This window comes from Phallusia mammillata, chromosome 7, assembly GCF_965637545.1.
Source record: "Phallusia mammillata chromosome 7, kaPhaMamm4.hap1.1, whole genome shotgun sequence".
Classification (NCBI taxonomy): Eukaryota; Metazoa; Chordata; class Ascidiacea; order Phlebobranchia; family Ascidiidae; genus Phallusia; species Phallusia mammillata.
The window spans coordinates 9,699,877-9,719,815 of NC_137258.1; the positions used below are offsets into that span (position 1 = coordinate 9,699,877).

At 35.5% G+C, this 19,939-nt stretch overlaps 1 protein-coding gene across 6 annotated transcripts; it reads left to right on the top strand.

The window, feature by feature from the left end:
* The first annotated feature begins 2,392 nt into the window (after positions 1-2,392).
* Positions 2,393-19,922, top strand: LOC145239311 (C-Jun-amino-terminal kinase-interacting protein 4-like). 6 transcript variants are annotated; one of them, XM_080102616.1, is made up of 32 exons: positions 2,393-2,589; positions 2,738-2,764; positions 3,110-3,248; positions 3,657-3,872; positions 4,032-4,102; positions 4,174-4,268; positions 4,806-4,823; positions 5,074-5,236; positions 5,560-5,665; positions 7,431-7,575; positions 7,878-7,993; positions 8,082-8,150; positions 8,895-9,027; positions 9,088-9,238; positions 9,435-9,631; positions 10,156-10,371; positions 10,713-10,772; positions 11,098-11,154; positions 11,945-12,005; positions 12,334-12,444; positions 12,595-12,762; positions 13,162-13,378; positions 15,115-15,180; positions 15,389-15,484; positions 15,552-15,595; positions 15,783-15,943; positions 16,029-16,177; positions 16,241-16,389; positions 16,766-16,968; positions 17,180-17,262; positions 18,505-18,711; positions 18,910-19,922. In XM_080102616.1, the coding sequence occupies exons 1-32, from the start codon at positions 2,524-2,526 to the stop codon at positions 19,134-19,136; spliced, it is 3,987 nt and encodes a 1,328-aa protein (XP_079958742.1). In that variant the 5' UTR covers positions 2,393-2,523; the 3' UTR covers positions 19,137-19,922. The 6 variants fall into 6 exon arrangements, with proteins under 6 accessions (XP_079958742.1, XP_079958745.1, XP_079958746.1 ...); XM_080102619.1 differs by lacking the exon at positions 11,098-11,154; XM_080102620.1 differs by lacking the exon at positions 8,082-8,150.
* Positions 19,923-19,939: the final 17 nt, after the last annotated feature.

Consider the following 19,939-nt stretch of genomic DNA (forward strand, 5'->3'; position numbering starts at 1 on the left):
TCTCGCGTAAAGCGTTCTGCTGTAAAAATGCGCAAAGGGTGTGTCGTAACGGCAACGGGATAGAAAAGCGTAAGCTCCGGGCTACAACATGGTATCCAGCTGGTTAAAAGCCCCCCTCCGGAACAGTTTCAAAATTAGGGTTGTTTAGGGCCATTATATTCGCATTGGAAAAATTAAACAGATGTTTGAAAAATTAAAAAAGGTCTCTCGCGTAAAGCGTTCTGCTGTAAAAATGCGCAAAGGGTGTCTCGTAACGGCGACGGGATAGAAAAGAGTAAGCTCCGGGCTACAACATGGTATCCAGCTGGTTAAAAGCCCCCCTCCGGAACAGTTTCAAAATTGAGGTTGTTTACGGCTAATTTATTCACATTGGAAAAATTAAACAGATGTTTGAAAATTTAAAAAAGGTCTCTCGCGTAAAGCGTTCTGCTGTAAAAATGCGCAAAGGGTGTGTCGTAACGGCAACGGGATAGAAAAGAGTAAGCTCTGGGCTACAACATGGTATCCAGCTGGTTAAAAGACCCCTCCGGAACAGTTTCAAAATTGAGGTTGTTTACGGCTAATTTATTCGCATTGGAAAAATTAAACAGATGTTTGAAAAATTGAAAAAGGTCTCTCGCGTAAAGCGTTCTGCTGTAAAAATGCGCAAAGGGTGTCTCGTAACGGCAACGGGATAGAAAAGAGTAAGCTCTGGGCTACAACATGGTATCCAGCTGGTTAAAAGCCCCCCTCCGGAACAGTTTCAAAATTGAGGTTGTTTACGGCTAATTTATTCGCATTGGAAAAATTAAACAGATGTTTGAAAATTTGAAAAAGGTCTCTCGCGTAAAGCGTTCTGCTGTAAAAATGCGCAAAGGGTGTGTCGTAACGGCAACGGGATAGAAAAGAGTAAGCTCTGGGCTACAACATGGTATCCAGCTGGTTAAAAGCCCCCCTCCGGAACAGTTTCAAAATTGTGGTTGTTTACGGATAATTTATTCGCATTGGAAAAATTAAACAGATGTTTGAAAATTTGAAAAAGGTCTCTCGCGTAAAGCGTTCTGCTGTAAAAATGCGCAAAGGGTGTGTCGTAACGGCAACGGGATAGAAAAGAGTAAGCTCTGGGCTGCAACATGGTATCCAGCTGGTTAAAATCCCCCCTCCGGAACAGTTTCAAAATTGAGGTTTTTCACGGCTAATTTTTGTGTGTTTTGACACTGAGAGCTATGATTTCTATTATGACAATAAAATTCGGAAAAATGTCACAATGGACGCACAAGATTTTGCATGGTTCTATTTTATTTGAGTATTTATATTCTTTGACGCGTGATCACATTAAAATGCTCTTTATCATGTCATTTTTCCATTGATTTTTTCGTTTTTTAATTGTGTTTTACATTAATGTTTCATTTGATATGGTACCTGAAATTTTGTGGTAAAATTTTTGTGTTTAGGGGAAATTATTCTGCCAGAATGACACTGGTCAATGAACAATCCAACAAACATCGATGATCGATTCGATTGATCGATTCTGTTGCAGGTCTGCAGAGTATTCGACGAGACGAAATGCAAAACTGCTTGAGGCATTTGTGCCTTTGTGGTTTTATTCTTGGCAGTGATTGGAGATTAGACTTTTGTAAACTTTGATAGTCTGTGTATATGGCGAAAATAGGGTAGTTTTGTCGCAAGTTCCGTATTAAACGCTAAAAATGCTTGTTGGGATAAAAGTTGATGTAACGCAAAGTTAACAATGGAAACATGTGCGAAGCATAAAGTAATAACTCCCTGAACAGTACGTTCGACTAAAACAAATGTTATGCAAGTTTTATTACACAATTGACTTTAACGGAAAAGCGAACGTATGTAAAATTGTAAATATAACGACGGCTATAACTTACAGGTATAGAAAAGCAGAAAGCAGGACAGATTTTGTATCTGCTCTTGTGTTAATAAGCTACTGTTGTCCAAAAGGCTTCTTGAAATGAACACGAAGTTTGCAATGGCAATACCCTATACAGAAGTGACACATGATTTTAACTTTTAACGAAGGTTGTGTCACACTTAAAACAAAAAAAAGTTATTAAAATGGGTGACAAGAAATAAATTAGATAGCATTGTCACTTGTGTCAGATGTGCCACTAAAATCATTAACACAAAAAAAACTATGCAACCAACACAAAAATATACACATGTTAAGATGTATGTGCATTACAGTCAACAGTTAACCTGCCTTAGTTGCTTGGGTGTTCATAAATGGGGCAGTTTAGGTATTAAACAACTTTCTGTGCCTGGAAATGGGTCTAACAAAATGTGTAATTTAATTATGTGCTATGTTGATTAAAAATCTGTCGTGGTTGCATTTGCATATCATTCAATTTATTTATTGTATTCAACTCAGTGATATGCAAAGATAAACAAAATTCAATTTACTGCACTCAGGTTTGGTTGTTAAGTGACTGTATATATCAGTACCTGTGGCATGTTTTTATGTGCTATGTCTGAAACGTAAAATTTGTATTGAACAATATAAATTGTAAAACAGTTATGAGTGTTGAAAGTGAGATTGTATACGGGTCAAATGATGCCAAAACTGGTCTTTCATCTGAGAAGGTAGGTATCATAATTCAGAATGGATTTTATGTAATTGGTAAAATATAAGTTTATGTTAGTGTTAAAAAATATGTTTTTATTTTTGCCAAAAACGGTTAGTTCTTGGTTAACACATGCAAATTTAGCTATATACTTGTATCTTTAAAAGCTTCCTAGTCCAGAGTTGCCAGTTCAGGTATGAGATCCATGTATTAATGTTGTGGGTATTTTTGTGTTGTGTAAGTTTAGCAGGTGTTGTTTTGCAACTGTACATGCCCATGTCCCCTAAAATGCTATTCTGCTGTTTGTTGCCAATAAACTTTACTTTTCAACAGCACAACTCATGTCTAGAAGATTATCCTAGTGGTTTGTCAAGGGGGCTGGGCAGATGTGTGCAAATGTGCCTGTATTCAATGTCGATTATTAATTATTAAGACCCCAAAGTGTGGGATAAGGTGCAAATTGTAATATACTTGTCTGTCTGTGTCTTGTGACATCCATGTCCAAAATGTGCATCACAAGTTATAGGTTTGTGCTTTAGGTTCAAGCCATGGCAAGCAGCGTTTATGGCGAGTTTAAGAGGATGATGTCATTATATGGCGAAGATGTTATCAAGGACCTTATGCCCCTTATTGTAACGATTTTGGAAACCTTGGATCGTTCAATGACGGAATGTAATGGTAAGATTACACTTAAATAACACCTAAATGACTTTTCAGTATACTGTGTTAGGAAAATGCAATGTCTTAACACACTAGGCTACTGCACTTACCACTTAATACTGGCCTGTCTGTTCCAATCATAAATATTTTATTAGTTTTCTGCAAGGGCATTTTATGCTTCTCTCATATTTTTGCTTGGTTTGTGAGGAAACAAATATTGTGCCCAACAAGTTTGCCATGATTTGTTCCCAAAAAAAATCATATTCAATTAATCTCCTTAAGTTATACATAATAGTACACAAACCATGATTTATTGTGCAATCTTTTAAAACCACACCAGTTCTTAAGAAATGCATCAATTTTGATGAGTTGAACTTAGTGATAAACCTTTCTTATCATGGACTTTATTTTCACATATGTACACAGAAAACATCGTTGAGATTGAAATGCTAAAAGATGATAATGAACAACTTGCAACCCAATATGAGCGAGAGCGCCAGCTTCGCCGAAGTGCAGAACAAAGATTAATGGAAACTGAAGATGTAAATGAAACAGCGACCAGGGACATACGAGACCGAGCTGACGCCCTTGAAACTGCAACGCGACATCTGGAGTTAAAGTGTAAAAACTACACTGATCAAGGTATTCCTTTCTGGGTTGATTAGTTGTACTTTTTTACCACTTACTTTTACATCCATGTACATTTCTAGGTCCCAAAATTAAATTCCAACGGTCTGTGATTAACATTTCGTCTTTTGTGGTCTTTTCATTGCTTTTATTTTATTGTTTCATTTTATGCAGTTGAAAGATTACAAGAAAGAGAGAGTGACTTAAAAAAAGAATACACACAGCTTCATGACAGACATACTGAGGTAACAAAAGCTACTGTGCAATATACGTTTGGGGAATGTTTAACTAATCATGTTTGTTTGCTCACATTCAGATGATCCAGTCGTACATGGAGCACATTGAAAAAACAAAAACTTTGCAACACCAGTCCTCATACAGCGATGTTTCTCAAAGCCCACACCAAAACAAGTAAATAAGAGTATTTTTTTCGATACACCTATTACCCATGTGTTAGTGTAAGAATTTGCTTGTCATGGTCAGTAGTTCAATCAGTGTAAGAATTTATCCTTGTAGACAAATTTTCATTTCCAAGCCATTTCAGTTTGAGGTATTCATCTATTTTATAAATTTGTTTGAATATAAAGCTTGTCTTTTAGTTTAAACAAACATTTTTTTTCTTTTCTTTCAGCTTGTCTTTTCTGGACTTTTCAATGTGGATTTTGCCCATAAATCCGGTGGTGGGATTCACATTTTTTGTCAGCCGGTTCTATCATAAAAGTCATATTTTTCAGACGGTTCTGTTACAAAAAGTCATATTTCCATTGACAGTAACCACTAATGCTAACTGTTTCACTGATATCATAAAATTTCGTGTGACCGTTCTATAGAACCGGTGCGAACCGACTGAATCCCACCACTTCATAAATCTGAATATAAAGTCTGTTGCTACACATGACAATGGTTTTACATTTAACTTAATAGTATTCCTTTGTTTTTTAATGACAGCTTTGTCCATTGGTACAGGTAATGCATGTGTTGTAGCAATCTTTTGGCAAATTAGATTTGTGAATGTACTACTGTCTATGCTTTTGGGGGTAAATGGTATTGGCATTATTATCACATTTCATGGATTGTTTTGTACTGACAAGTTATGCAGTGTAACATTCATAACAATTTGAATGTTTTGTTCTTTTGTTGTGGTTGGGTTTATATTTAGTGTAGGCCTATTTAAAAACTGGGAAGCTTACCTTTAAAACACTTTTGTCCAAATTAGAAGAGAACTGACCCCTTCATTGACAACACCATCAGGCGATTCTCCAGGTTTTCGTGGATTTAACTCAGATGCAACAAAGAAAACACCATCATCACCTGTCGTCAGTGGCAACCCTGACCTAACTTCGACACCGAGCTGTGACAGATCACTGATGAGTATTAAGGTAACTACACTTGCTTATCTCATTAGCAGAGTGTCCTTTGCATTCTCGCCCCCAAGTTTTTACACTTGATTATTCAAAGTTCCTCCTACTATGTTGTGCGACACAAACTTGTATATATTTAAAACTTGATCAGCAATTAGGTCACAAAAGACGCCTTAAAGTAACTTGCAAACGTAAATCAACATTAACTAGAAGAACATTTAAGTCAAATACAACAGTTTGGTTTCAAATATGTATCTTTCAAGTTAAAGTTTTATATGTATTTTTTGAAAAGCTTGTGCATATTTAGGCACAAATAATTGTTCAGTTTCTGTTTTGTTTAGGATGAAATTCCAAAGTCCATGCCCATTTCACCAAGCAGTCCTTCAAGTTCAAATGAGAGAATGTCACCAGGTCATGACTTAACTGGGCAGCATATTGAAATAATGGGTAAGAGAGAGTTCTTTAAATTTTCTATTGCTCCAAAGATAGGAAATTTTAATTTAGGATTATTGATCTAAATCAGTGGTTCTTAACCTTTTTGGTGTGGTTTCCCACTAAAGTAAATCACCAAGTCCGAATTTCCCACTCTGTTATTTTTATAATGATGTTTTGTGTCCAACAAAAAATGATTCTTTAATCAAAATAATTTTGTGAAGCGATTTGGTCGAAACCTTAAAGGTACACTGAAATCTTATTTAGTGATTTCGTGGGTAAGTAAAATTGTGTGGGATTTTGAAAAATCTCAGGTGCTTGCAATAGTCATTTATCGCATCACAATCAACAGACCAAATGCATTTATTCGCGAACAATAACAAAGTCATTGATGCTTTTAGTAATGTCTGTGATGTAACAAACGATTTTTAGATTTTTATGCGCCTTGTAAAACTAGGTGAAGTTAATCTTACATGTTGTTGCGGAAAATATTGTGTTAAATTAACTTTCAATGGTTGATTTCAACCCACGGGCCCGAGTTTGGTGACTTCTGACTCACATAATTTCCCTCTAAAAACATTAAATTTCCCAGCGGTTAAGAACCAGTGGAGTACACATGGAACAACAAACCCAACTTCAAATTACCCACTTGAAATCCTCAAATTCCCCACTAGTGGGTAATTACCCACCGGTTAAGAACCACTGATCTAAATGCTGTGTGTTTTTGTATGGTAGAACTATTTTTGCAAACAGGTGGAAACAAAAAAACTGTTCAATCCAATACTGAAAGTTTAGTAAAGACTGCATTAAAAGCTTCACTCCACCAATCTGTGAAGCGTGCCAAACAGCAGCTTGTTGGTGAAGTGTTGGGCAAATCTAAATTAGCAAATGCAAACTCCCCTAACATGGCAGAAAGTAAAAAGCAAGGTGGAGGTATAAAGCTGTGTGCTTTGCAATTAGCAACCATTGCTGACAATTTCTGTTGCAAATCAAATCAGTTCATTATAAAAAACAAAAACTGAAATCAAAATGTTTTGGGATATAATTGCTGTAAAACTGACAGCACTGAATTGCATTACTGTTGTCCTGTTCAGTTAATTAATGTGACAACAGTTTAAACCTAGACATTGTTTGTGATCCAGCCATGTAAAAAAGTGTCTTTTAAAGATATCAGTGTTGTTATAATTTAATACTTCTGCTTTGTAATTGGCCAAAATGTGTGTAATATGCGGTGGTGTATTAATGTTGTTGATGCAAGAAATCGAATTACTTAATTTTTAAGGCCAATTCTGATTATTTATAGATAGGCAAAAAAGCCAATCACAAATATTTACAACAAACATTAAAATTTAAATGGAATATAATCCCAACTTTTCTGGTACGAAATGAAAGTAAGTGTAAGGACACTCACACACGCTCTGTCAACACCCAACAGCCTTCATTACTTATAGTTTGTCTGTAAAAGCAATTGACTAAGCAATGTTTAAGGCAGAGACATGGTTGCATCAAGTAAAAAAAAAACAATTTCAAACTGTCTAATTTTCACCAGTAGATTGATACTAGTAATTAAAAACACTAAAAGATTTGACAGTGGATTATTGCCATAATTTAAAATGGATGTCTTTTACGCCAATTATTGGGAAAAAATAAAACTTTGTTGCCTCCTTCAAAAAATGTACATTATACAGAAACATAGAAAACCCAAGGTTTTAAAATGGACCAATAAGCTTAGTTTGTTATTAAATTCAATGGCTATTAGTAACTAAATACTTTTTGCCAGATGTTGGTTCACCATCGGGTGAGAGTGATGGAGTTGGCTGGGTTAGCGAGGAAGTAAAGGAAATACTACAGAATGGGGAATTGGAACTAGATAGACCTGACCCTGATGGTAATGAAGATTCAGAAACACAAAAAGCTCTAGAAAGGTTTGTAATTTTTAAATCCTTGAAATTAAACTGACCTATTCTTGAAATATATTATACAACCTTGAGTAAAAGTAAAACAAGGACCACAGTCCCACTGTGTACATTACAATTGATATTTGTACAACTTGAAATTATTAAAAAAACTGTACTTCCTTTTTTGCCTGTACTGGTTATCTCCTTAAATTGCTTCATAAATATGGTGAATGTATTGATTGCACCACTTTGCTTACATGATCTTGTATGCTAAAACATCAAAGCATAATTAATCAGCAACTTAGAATTTTTTTTAAATTTCCAAGCAGCACAGGAATTGAAAACGCAGCATTTGAAACGACACAAACAACAAATGCAAGCTCACTTTTTGCTGAAATGTCACAACAAGATTTGGGTGATGTAGATGAAGGAGCTGATATACTTGGTAAGTTAGAAAAAGGTTTCTGATTTTAGGGGTCCATACATTGCTTACTTTATTGTGTTTTACTTATTTATTCCATATTTTGGCTTAGCTTTGTATGATGCCAGTAAGGCATTTCCAGGAGACATGCAACAGGATATGGAATTATGCAGTTACCTTGGTAAAATAAAATATAGTGTATGCATGTATGTTGTCATTGGTGTTGTTAAAAGTAGTTGTCACTCCAATTTGTATGTGACCAAAAATTACTGGAACAAAAAGTATACTGCGTATGGGAAGAAATGAAAAATGTTGGAATGACATGTAGATATTTTTGTGATAAAATACTCTGTGCTGAGCATTGGTATGTTTGATGCTTGGTTAATGCCAAGCAGTTGCACAAACTGACCCTAGCATTAAATTTGCATGTTCATGCCTTGCTAACATATAAAACTAGTTTTCAACACAGCCATCGATGAACAATTTTTTTTAAAATGCCAAATGTTTTTAAATGTTAGATGGTGGTAATGTAAGAGACCTTGGAAAGGTTCAAAGCTAGTGTAGAATTGGGACACTTTGTGCAATCACAATTCACCGAGTGAGCTTGGCCGAGTACTGAGCATTAACATGAGTAGCTCAGTGCTTGACCAAATAGAACATTCCCAGTTTTGACCCTTTCCTAGTTCTAACAGTCTTTTATTTCAAGTTACAATTCAATATGTGTGCTTTCACTTACTGATTGAACTGAATCTAGAAAACCACTGCCGTGAAAAATACTAAAATATTGTTTATTTTTCAAGTTGATCATGAATATACACATACCTAACCATTTTTTTGTGATAATACTGATGCGCAATATGGGCTTTAAGAGTATTGTCTTTTAAAAATGATAAAAAGTCAACCTGTGTTTCCGAACCTATTTTAGGCATGAGCAAAGAGGTTGAAAACCTGATTCAGGAAAACTCCAAACTGCTGGCCACAAAGAATGCTCTTAATGTTGTCAAAGATGATCTAATTCAGAAAGTGGATCAACTTACGACACAACATGCACTTCTCAAGTAATCCCATAGTTTTGGAATGTTTTACAAGTTGTGAGTTAATAATGTTCTTATTTGTAGGGAAGAGCTTAATTCTTCAGAAAAGGGAAGAAAAGAGTTACAAGACAAACACAAAGAGCTGGAAAAGCAACTTTTGCGAGTTCAACAAGAATTGGAAAATGTTGCTGTTGGAAGTGCAAGAAACTCTATATCTAAGCAGTCTGATGAGGAGGTTAGTCAAAAAAAAAGATTAAAATAAACTTGGTTCTATTTGAATAAGAAACTGAAGATGCCAGTTAGGCTAAAAACATGATATTCATTGACTGATTCCATTACTTGGTAATGATTTACCATTTTTAAATATGTTCCAAGTTTTAATATTGGTGTAGAAATATGTTTAAGTTTCAATATTGTTCTAACTTTCCAAGGATGTGGTGCCCTTGTCCCAACGTAAGCGCTTTACTCGAGTTGAGATGGCACGGGTATTGATGGAGCGAAATCAGTACAAGGAGCGTCTTATGGAGCTGCAGGAAGCTGTGCGCTGGACTGAGACCCTCCGGGCATCAAGAAATAATGCTGACGTAACACAGAATAAAAACAAGAACAAGTCATCAATATTTCAGTTGTAAGTAGCCACTTTATTATATTTCTGCTTTCCATCTGATTTGTGTTTATTTTCCCCATCAGTGAATTTTGGTAACTGTATACTGAAGAATGTGTTTTAATCAATGCCATAGCCTTTATGGTGTCTGTTTTTCATTGCACCTGTCACAAAAAGATGGCTTTGAATACAGTTGCTTTTGGTACCAATTGTTTTGACAAGTTTGGGTTTTTAACATATATCAGTTCATTAAATACTTTACTTACAGTATTGAGCGTGGTGAAGTGTTTTGGGGACCTTGTTTAGAATTTATGCAAAAGTACCCCTAAAAGTACGCACTACCTATGTTAAAAAGCAGACTCTGGGCATAGATCACATCGGTTTCTTAGGGCATTGATCAGACATTAAGATTTATGCAATATTACACATCAGAACAATTATTCAAAAGAATGCCATTTGATGAACTTCTACCCCATGTTCATCACCATGTGTAGTTTCGACTAGCACAGAGTAGCAGTTTGTTTTATTTTACGAAATCATTTTGACAGCTTCAGTCGGTTGTTTACTTCAAACACCAATGGTGAAAGCACAAATCAACCGCCATCACCAGAACCTCCTCGACAATTGCGACGATCAACAGCAACCAGTGAATATGGGTTGAATGTGGCTTACAATGTACCCACTTCAAAAGTTATTCCAAGATCCCGCAGCAGCACGGCTTCTTTGTATGGAAAATCTCCAACAATCGACAACCTTAGAGAAGCGTGAGTCAGATTAAATGTGATATCTGTGTTAGTACTTTTTTTCAATGCACCCTTGTGTTAGGTGCTGGTAGATTGTTAATACTCTTGAATTTGCACCAAAATGCAGCAGGGCACATACAAATGCAAATTCTCTTAAACTAAATAAGTGCTACATGATTATATGAAATGTAGTCAACAAACATATTAATTGCTCTGTTGGGTGTGCATAGGAAAGTGTCAACATATTACACATGACTTTTGAAGAACATTTATGTGACTGCAAACTAAAATGCTTGTGACTGTATGAAAGTGTATGTGCTGTGTTGTGCCTAAAAATTGTTTCTTTTCATGCTTGCTCTTAGAGCTGCGCTTAAATTACAAACTAAGAAGAATATGTTGCTTAACATAACTGAAGACTATGGGTGAGTGTCTGAGTTTTACCTAACATTGTTGTGTTGTAACGTATGTGCACATGTATGTATTGATAACCCAACATAAGTGGTATGAAATGGTAACAATATACTGGCTCACATTAACCATATGAGTAGCTATCAAGCCATCAAGATTGGTGATATGCTATGTAATAGGTAATGTTGTTTGTTCCTGGATTGTGCATTGGACAAAATCAATAGTCCTGCACATCTTCCAATCAATACAGTCATGGTTTCACTGTAATGAGTCATGGTTTCACTGTATGTCCCCACTTGTGTGGATTCGCAATGGTTAATATCTAGGAAATCTTTTTAGAATGCTCCGTCAGACTCCAACTGTGTCATTTGTAGTTGACAGTGCTACCAAAAAAAGGTTTTGAAAACGATCTAATTTCTGCATGACACTGAATGCAATTAAAGAACTAATGAATATGTTTGCAGTAGGAATGGGTCGAGCCTATTTTGTACCAAGTTACTTTGAACCAACGATCAACATGCTTAATAGTTTGTTCTTAACTAAAACTTATTTTACACCTTCTGAAGAATGAAAGTTTAATTCAACTTTCAGATAAGTGGGGGGCAGCTTTTTTACTTTGTGAAAGTAGATTGCCTGGGTATGCTCAGCTGAAATTCAAGTGATAATATGTAATGCTTGGCACTTAACTTGACAGAACCTTACAGTTTCAGCCCATTCCTAGTTTATAGTTCAATTATTTTGCAAATTGTGGCCATTCACATTTTGAGTTTTGTTATATTTTGAGTTTTTCTAATTCTATTTCTCATGAATTTGTGTAAAAAAGATACAATAATAACAAGGCTATCTTTGTCTTAGTTTTTTCAGATAACACTATACTACTGGTGTAGTACTAATTTTTCACATGTTGTTTGTGCATTTTGCAATCCAACATTGATTATTTGCGTTATTGATTGCAATGGTTGCCTTGTTTACAGCAAGCTGGTGGCTCGGTCATGGAAACTTAACTGCATTTATTTTGATTTTCGTGAAAATACTGAGGAGATTTATTTTTGTGATTGACTGGATTTTTTATTCATTTTTTCGAAATTGTTGAAACCTCTTTTTCAAAATGGCGATCATTAACATAACAAAACTTTATGTCTTGATTTGGCCTGTTTGAAAATAAAAAAACACATTTCTTTCACAGCCCCAACAAAGAAGCTCCAAGGCGAGAATCACCTAGACTTTCTGAAAACACCCGACTTCAGGTCTGTAAGAAAACAGTCACACAGGTCCCCGTGGAGTTGTATGCTGTCACATCAATAAATAATGACATGACTCAGTACAAGCATATCCACACATAATTTTTTTTATTTTTCCTACCTCATAGTGATGCAAATCCTATCACAATTTATAAGCATTTCCTGGTTTAGTGGTTATTTCAAATTTAAACCAATCACTAAATATGTACAAAGCACTTGTCAATTCAATGTACCAAGTTTGCTTTAGCATTTTCTTGATTATACTTGCACTAATGCACTCTCGTTTAAAAAGTTATGACAGATGATACAAAAAAATGATGGTTTCTTGCTTCAGGCATGTGGATGGAGTTTGCCAAACACCCCAGCAACTCCAAAGGAAGGTTCCAGAACGGTCCCAGTTCCTGTATATTGTGGCCCCATACAAGACCAGGAGACAAATATGAAGGTATTTTATAAAAACAAGTTGGGCACTTGTTACACTAAAACTGTTCATTCAAAATACCTGCGTTTTTATGTAATCCAATTTGCTTTGCTTAAGTAAAATAGTTGACACTTCAAAAGGTTTTTTAGCAGACAAGAAAAAACTTTTTTTTAGGTGTGGTGTGCCACTTCAGTTAATGTGGCCAATGCAAAGACTCGCAACGGTGGGTCAGTGGTTGGTACTGGCAGCGTGTTTTACCGTGAACAATCCAACACCAAAGACGAATCTGGAATTCAGGATGTTGTTGAACACCAATCCAAAGATGTTGTTCAACTGAGTGAGGTGAATTTAATTGGCATCTAATTTCATTTTCTTTAGACTGTGATGGCATCTGCATCATTTTGCTCGACATTAATTAGTCTTTTGCTTGTGAGGAGTCACTCACTATTTTCACATTTTCTGTATGTAACTTGAAAAATTAGCAGCAGTCACTTCCAACGTTAGGCCCAACTGATTCTAATTCTGGTTGCTCTTACACATAAGAAAACATCTTTGTTTACTTTCAGTATTTTATGACACTTTTTACATCCCATAATATGTTAGTCCAGATCCAGAACATCCTTGGTGTTAGTAGGCTAAAAAGCTTTAAGCATTGTCCATTTACTTTTATCCATTGTCCAATGATTTCAAAACTTGCAATTAAAGTTTTTGCTGTGTTAACTCATCTAATACACAAAATAGGAACTTGAATCAAAGAAGCATAAGATTCGAACCGACAGCGAGCGCAGAGAAAGTGTCTCCTCCTATGTTTGGCTGGTTTCTGATGATTCAAGGACAAATCCTAATGCCAAAGGGAGTGTAATAAGTGTTGTAGACGCCCGGCAGCCAAACCATTGCATTGAGAATTTTCCCGTTGGATCAAGTGAAACACATATCCTCTGCATTACAAGTGCACCAGGTATAATTTTATTGTTTCCATCTATTTCAAATGATACATTTTGTGTAAAAAATTAATATTTGGCTGAAAAATATTCTGAATTTTCGTAAGAACTATTTAACCTTTAATGACTAGATGTTGCTTAATAGGCAAGTTTTGTTATGCAACACAAGTGTAAGAATGAACTGTGTAGTGAAGGATAGAAAAAAACAAAAACAAAACCCTTGTGATAGATATGTGAAATGTCCTACTACTACTACATGTGTATTAGGCACCAAGCATGTAATGCTCGCTAAAAAAGCAGACATTTCATGTTTTTTTTCTGATAAATGACAAATCAAAATGCCTTTCTTGGCCTACTTCACAAAGGTTTTATTATGCGTCCCCTTCCCTGAAGGGGACACATATTGATTTTACTCGAAATGTTTGTTTGTTTTTTGTTGTTTTTTCTTTTTTTTCTTCCTTTTTTTTTTCTTCCCAAAGTTTGTCCGACTCGTTTTTCCATCAAATGTTTGATGGATTTGGCTGAAGTTTACACAGATGGTAGATATAGTTATGTAGATGTGCATCCCACTTTGTTTTTGTTGATAACCCCAGTATTTACCCCGCTAGCCCCCTAAAATGGGTATTTTACCCCTGAAGTTTGTCCGACTCGTTTTTCCATCAAATGTTTGATGGATTTGGCTGAAATTTGCACAGATGGTAGATATAGTTATGTAGATGTGCATCCCACTTTGTTTTTGTTGATAACCCCAGTATTTACCCCGCTAGCCCCCTAAAACTGATATTTTTCCCCCGAAGTTTGTCCGACTCGTTTTTCCATCAAATGTTTGATGGATTTGGCTGAAGTTTACACAGATGGTAGATATAGTTATGTAGATGTGCATCTCACTTTGTTTTTGTTGATAACCCCAGTATTTACCCCGCTAGGCCCCTAAAATGGGTGTTTTTACCCAAAGTTTGTCCGACTCGTTTTTCCATCAAATGTTTGATGGATTTGGCTAAAATTTACACAGATAGTAGATATATTCATGTGGATGTGCATCCCACTTTGTTTTTGTCGATAACCCCAGTATTTACCCCGCTAGCCTCCTAAAATGGGTGAGTTTTTAAACAGTGTCAGAATTGGCTGAAATTTGGATTTCTTGTATAGTATGCCATTTATAGGTGTTGATTGTTGTGTTCAACCCTGTAGTCCTAACATTTACCCCACAAGTCCCCAAAGTGTACTATGCTCAAAATACCTCTAGTGGTCAAAATTTTAAACATTCTTGGATTGGGCTGAAATTTTGCAGTACTATTGATTGAGTCATTATGGTTTTTATATATTTTTTAGTTTGTGTGTCGAACACAATTAGTTGCCCTACTAGCCCCCTAAAATGGGTCAGTTTTTTAAAATGTTAAATAGGACATACTTCAAACAATATCTGGGGTGAATCTAATTTTATAGTTTGTATTCTACATAGTATTATTATTTAAGCCCAGTGCCGATCGCTGTGTTTTACCTTACAACACCCGACTTCCTGATGGTTATCTCTTGAATTGCATTATTTTCAACTTTGCATGTGTGGGGACCCATGAGTTTTTGCCTGCAGAAACTAATAAAGTTATAAATGATGATGGCTAATATGGGACCCAATACAAAATAAGCAAAGGAAATATATTTATGTTTTAAAATAGGTTATAGTGTATATGCAAGGGCAATATGTGCTAAGCCACCCTTCTAGTTTTGCAAAATTTTGCCTTTATGCGTACAGGTGCTATTGAAGAGGATTATCTAAGTCCTGATGAAGAAGAGGCAGATTCAATGTATACTAGTGCAGGTTAGTGATGGTAGTACATAATTCATATTGCTTTGTACAAGTAAAATAAAGGTTAATTCAAGTTCCTTTTTAAGATGTTTCTCATTGTATGTGTTTTAAAGTGTGTTACAAATCTTTTTAGAATATGTAGGTTTTGTGAATATTGAAACAGTTTTCTAAGATATGCTGTAAAGGTGTGTAGGTTGTTAGCTGCTGTTTATATATTCAGGTGACACCAGCATGTTGGGAATGACTCAATCACCAACGGAAGCGACAAATGATACAATGCCTACAATTGATGCAACAAATGTGGAAAAGTCCAAAGGTTTGCTTTTGACAGCATTGCTTTTTGACAAAACAACCTGTTTAATAATGCAAAATAAAAAATTTAGGCTCCAAGGATGAACCCGCATTTGACTATTCACCTCCAGACAAGGTAAATAACTTCAAATATTCGTTGTTTTTCTTTGTAAAAAGATTCCTTGATGATTTAGACTCCAAAGGAAGGTGAAAAAATAACCTGGACCGATATTAATTACCAACTCAAGGGATTAGGGTCAAGTAGTTAGCAGTCATAGAATGATCTATAAAAATGTCATAATATTGGGCATATTTTTAACAAGGAAATTGGAGGGTTGGAAAAGGTGCAGACACCAACATTTGATGTTAACACTTCAAGTGATCAAATAGAAGTAAATGATGACACAGTAAAAACAGAAAAGGCTGAGTCAGTGCGTATTGCAAGTATCCAACCGACCATGTGGATAGGTTCACAAAATGGATGGTATGTATTGCAAGTAGAATATTTATTTGAAAAAATAACCATCTTTCTTATTACAATATTTGTCACAATGTTTGTGTCGTTGCAGCATTTTTGTTCACTCTGCTATCAATAACTGGAGCAAGTGCTTGCACAAGATACGTTTGAAGGATTCAGTCCTAGCTATTGTGCATCTTAAAGGTCGGGCCTTTGCTGGTTTGGCTGATGGAACTGTTGCCATTTTTAGACGTGACAGCGGTAGGTCATTGAACACCATATCACAATTGCCTTTTTTACCTGTTTTATTTCAAATCTATAAAGATGGAATTTGGGATTTGTCCAACTATTACTTATTGGATCTTGGCCGGCCTCACCACTCTATTCGATGCATGACTGTTGTATATGACAGAGTTTGGTGTGGCTATAGGAACCGAATACACATTGTGGAACCAAAGTCAATGAAAATTGAAGTAAGACATATTTATGACTTTTAAAAGGAAAAACGAACAAGCATTTGGCTGCTAGGGCTAGGTGGAATGATGTAGCATCAGTTACTGATACTTGACATATTACCCAAAACTGCCTGACATCACATACCCATGGTAAAAGCTCAAAAGGAAGACTAAGTTATGCAACATGGATTGTCAATCGCCATTTAACAGCAATTATACAATACATATGCCTGGTAACAATACCATAATAATCAATTATACAATGTCTCCTCTTTAAAATATTGCAAGCATCCACAGCCAAACAATTGCAGTTTTGTCTGGACTCTACAAGCTGCTATTGAATACTTTATGAGTACCAAACGATATTAAATGTATTTTTGTGTATGTTTTGTAGTCAACATTTAATGCTCATCCAAGAAGAGAGTCACAAGTTCGACAACTGGCATGGGCTGGCGATGGGGTGTGGGTCTCAATTCGACTTGATTCAACTGTGCGTCTCTACCATGCTCGAACACAACAACATCTTCAAGATGTTGACATTGAACCTTACGTCAGCAAAGTTCTTGGCTCAGGAAAACTCGGATTTTCATTTGTCAGGTGACTTGAAAGAAGTTTAAAATAAATCCATCATAAACTTCTTGCTGGTAAAAGTTTTAAAACATTTATGTAATGAAAAATAAAATACAGTAAGTACGTTTTTTATGATTTTAGTTCTTACCTAAAGTGCTACACTGCTATATATATGTTTTGTACATTTTACTATGTTTCACTGCACATTACAATTTATGCTTTTGTTCTTGTGATACAGAATTACGTCACTGATGGTAGCTAAACACAGATTGTGGATTGGTACTGGAAATGGGGTAGTGATGTCAGTGCCTCTGTCTGAAGGTAACTATGTTCTCTCTTTCTGAAGTCCCATTTGGTCAAGACAAAATTTTATAACAGCTAGAGTTGCCTAAGTGCTTGCAGTTTCATGTAATATTAGTTGGTGTGTTGCAAAGTGTTTTAAAGCATTTTGTTACTGGTCGGTACCCAAATTGCCACAGCATGACCGGTCATGATATCGGTATCGCAAAACACAGATGAGAATATTTTATTGGACCAGTGCCAGTTTGTCTAGTGCTTGCAACGCTGTTTCTGGCACAAGTTCATTACTAATTTCGAACATGAATTTCCTTACCAAAACAATGTTTAGGCAGGGGTATGCAAAATGAACGTGTTGAAAGTTTCACACATAATACCCATAGTGCAAATATAATGTGGATAAACATATGTGAATATTGGGTTAACTTAGAAAATACATTTCTGTAAAAAGTGTAAAAAGGGGATCACATTGAAACAGTGTAAATATGACCATTTGTACAACATTTAATAGGATGAGTAATTTATGGAAAGCCACCAATCTAGTGTTTGTAATTTGTAGTTGCCTTGTTTGTCCCAAGTTCAGCCGTTAATAATTTGTTAGAGAGGAATACGATTACAATGAAAGCAAGAACATCAGCCTCCCTGCAGCGAAGATCCTGCATCAAACATCAAAACACCATCGCTAAATGTGGAGTAGCTAAGATGGAATGTTTAGTGTGCAAGAAATACATTGTTGACCAGTCAGGAGACGCAAGTGCTGAATTTTCTACAGATACTTGTACATGTAGACTGCATCTGAAGCCTTTTAACAGCCAGTCAGCCATGTCAGTACTGACCAGAACAACAAAACTGTCAAAAAAGTCTGGAAGAAAATTAAAAATAAGGTTAAAAGGAATAAAAGGTTGGAAGACATATATTAGCAGCAACAAAATGAGTATTTCAAGTTTGATTGTCGTTGTTTTTTGAAGGTCCCAATTTGAAAGGAAGAATCAACCTAGGTCAGAGTTTTTCAAATAGAAATGTTACTGAAGAAAATGAAGCAGGTTAGCGGTATTGGAGGTGTTAATAAAAAAATGCCTAAGGACAGTTATGCAGCTTTTTATTAACAGTATTGTAAAAATGCTGATATAGTAACCAGATTTTTACACTAACTGCATTTAAATGTTACAGTAACACAATATTAAAATTTTAACACAATTCTATTTCTTTACTGAGAACATTGTTCGTACCAACCCATTATACAATTTCACTTTTTTTATTTGACAGGTTCCAAAGGTGGCTGCTACTCCAATGCAGTGATGTCAACTTCCATTAAGAATGCAGAGCGTCCAGGAGGGGTGATTCGTGTTTACAGTGACCCCGTTAGCGACAAGCTCACACCAGGAACTTTCATTCCATATTGTTCAATGGCTAATGCACAACTTAGCTTTCATGGCTACAGAGATGCTGTAAAGTTCTTTGTGTCTGTTCCAGGTATTGTAAACATTACCTTCTTGGCTTTATTGTTACAGAACATTATGTTTGTATTTTGTTCTTGAAAAAGAAAACTCAAGTTGTTTTAGTACCAATAAAGCAGTACTTTTAACTATCTGATCAATAAACCTATTTATACTTGGATACTGAATGAGTTCTATTCTGTGTATCTTTTGGAAGTATATTTTGCATTTTTAGGTTGTGTAACTCAATCCTCACCTTGTGTTCATACCACCTATGGAGCTTCACCTACAAAATTGAATTCCCAAACTGAAAATGAAGGGACTTTAGTAATCAGCGGCGGGGAAGGATATGTTGATTTTCGAATGGGTGATTTAGGTGCCATTTCCCCTAATGATAAACGAACTGAGCATTCTACTTTACAGAATAGCCATATTATAGTTTGGCAACTTACTTCTTCTTAGTTACTGCATTTCCCTCTTCAAGATATTGGGCATATTTGTTGCATGTATTTCATTATAGTACATTAGTGTTACATTATGACTGCGCGAAAGGTAAAATATAATGTTATTACACTTGCCATTACCTGCTAAGAAATTTCTAACACGCATTTTTTAATCCGATGAAGAGAAAACAACATAAAACCGAAATCGTCATTAAAACTGAATTGCCAAATATTTTATGAATTATTGTAGAAGTGGATGAAACCAAAAGATAGTGCATACAAGTGTGGGATTTTTTTGTAAGGGGTAGGCTGCCTTAGATTGTTTTTATTCTATTGTTGGAATGTTTTCTCTGTTGTATGGTGTACAAACTGTATATATATATATATAAGAGAAGTTTATGATTTTGAGCATTAACAGGGCAGTATTATTTTAACACAACCTGAGACATATTTACCTTGCCTAAGCAACAAAAAAATGGATGCAATGCGTAATAAATTATGAAAGGAAAAATAGGGCAAAACTGTACACTGGATGCTTTATCTGTGTTAAGCGTAAACTAAATGGAACACCAACATTCCACTGGCTCTTTGCTTTGCACATACTGTCACCTTTGTTGCATATGCTTGGCCGTTGATGTGATTTGTGCAATTGTATGTTTTATCCTTTTCGTTGAGTTTTGTTGTTCCAAATATTTGTTCTTAAAAGGTTATTTTCGTTCAATGAGACTGTGTCAAGCATGTTTTGTTCTTTCTGTAAAAGCTGGTGTTCAAGCAACTATCAAATAAAATATAACACGTGTGTTAATGATGTTAGAAATCAAC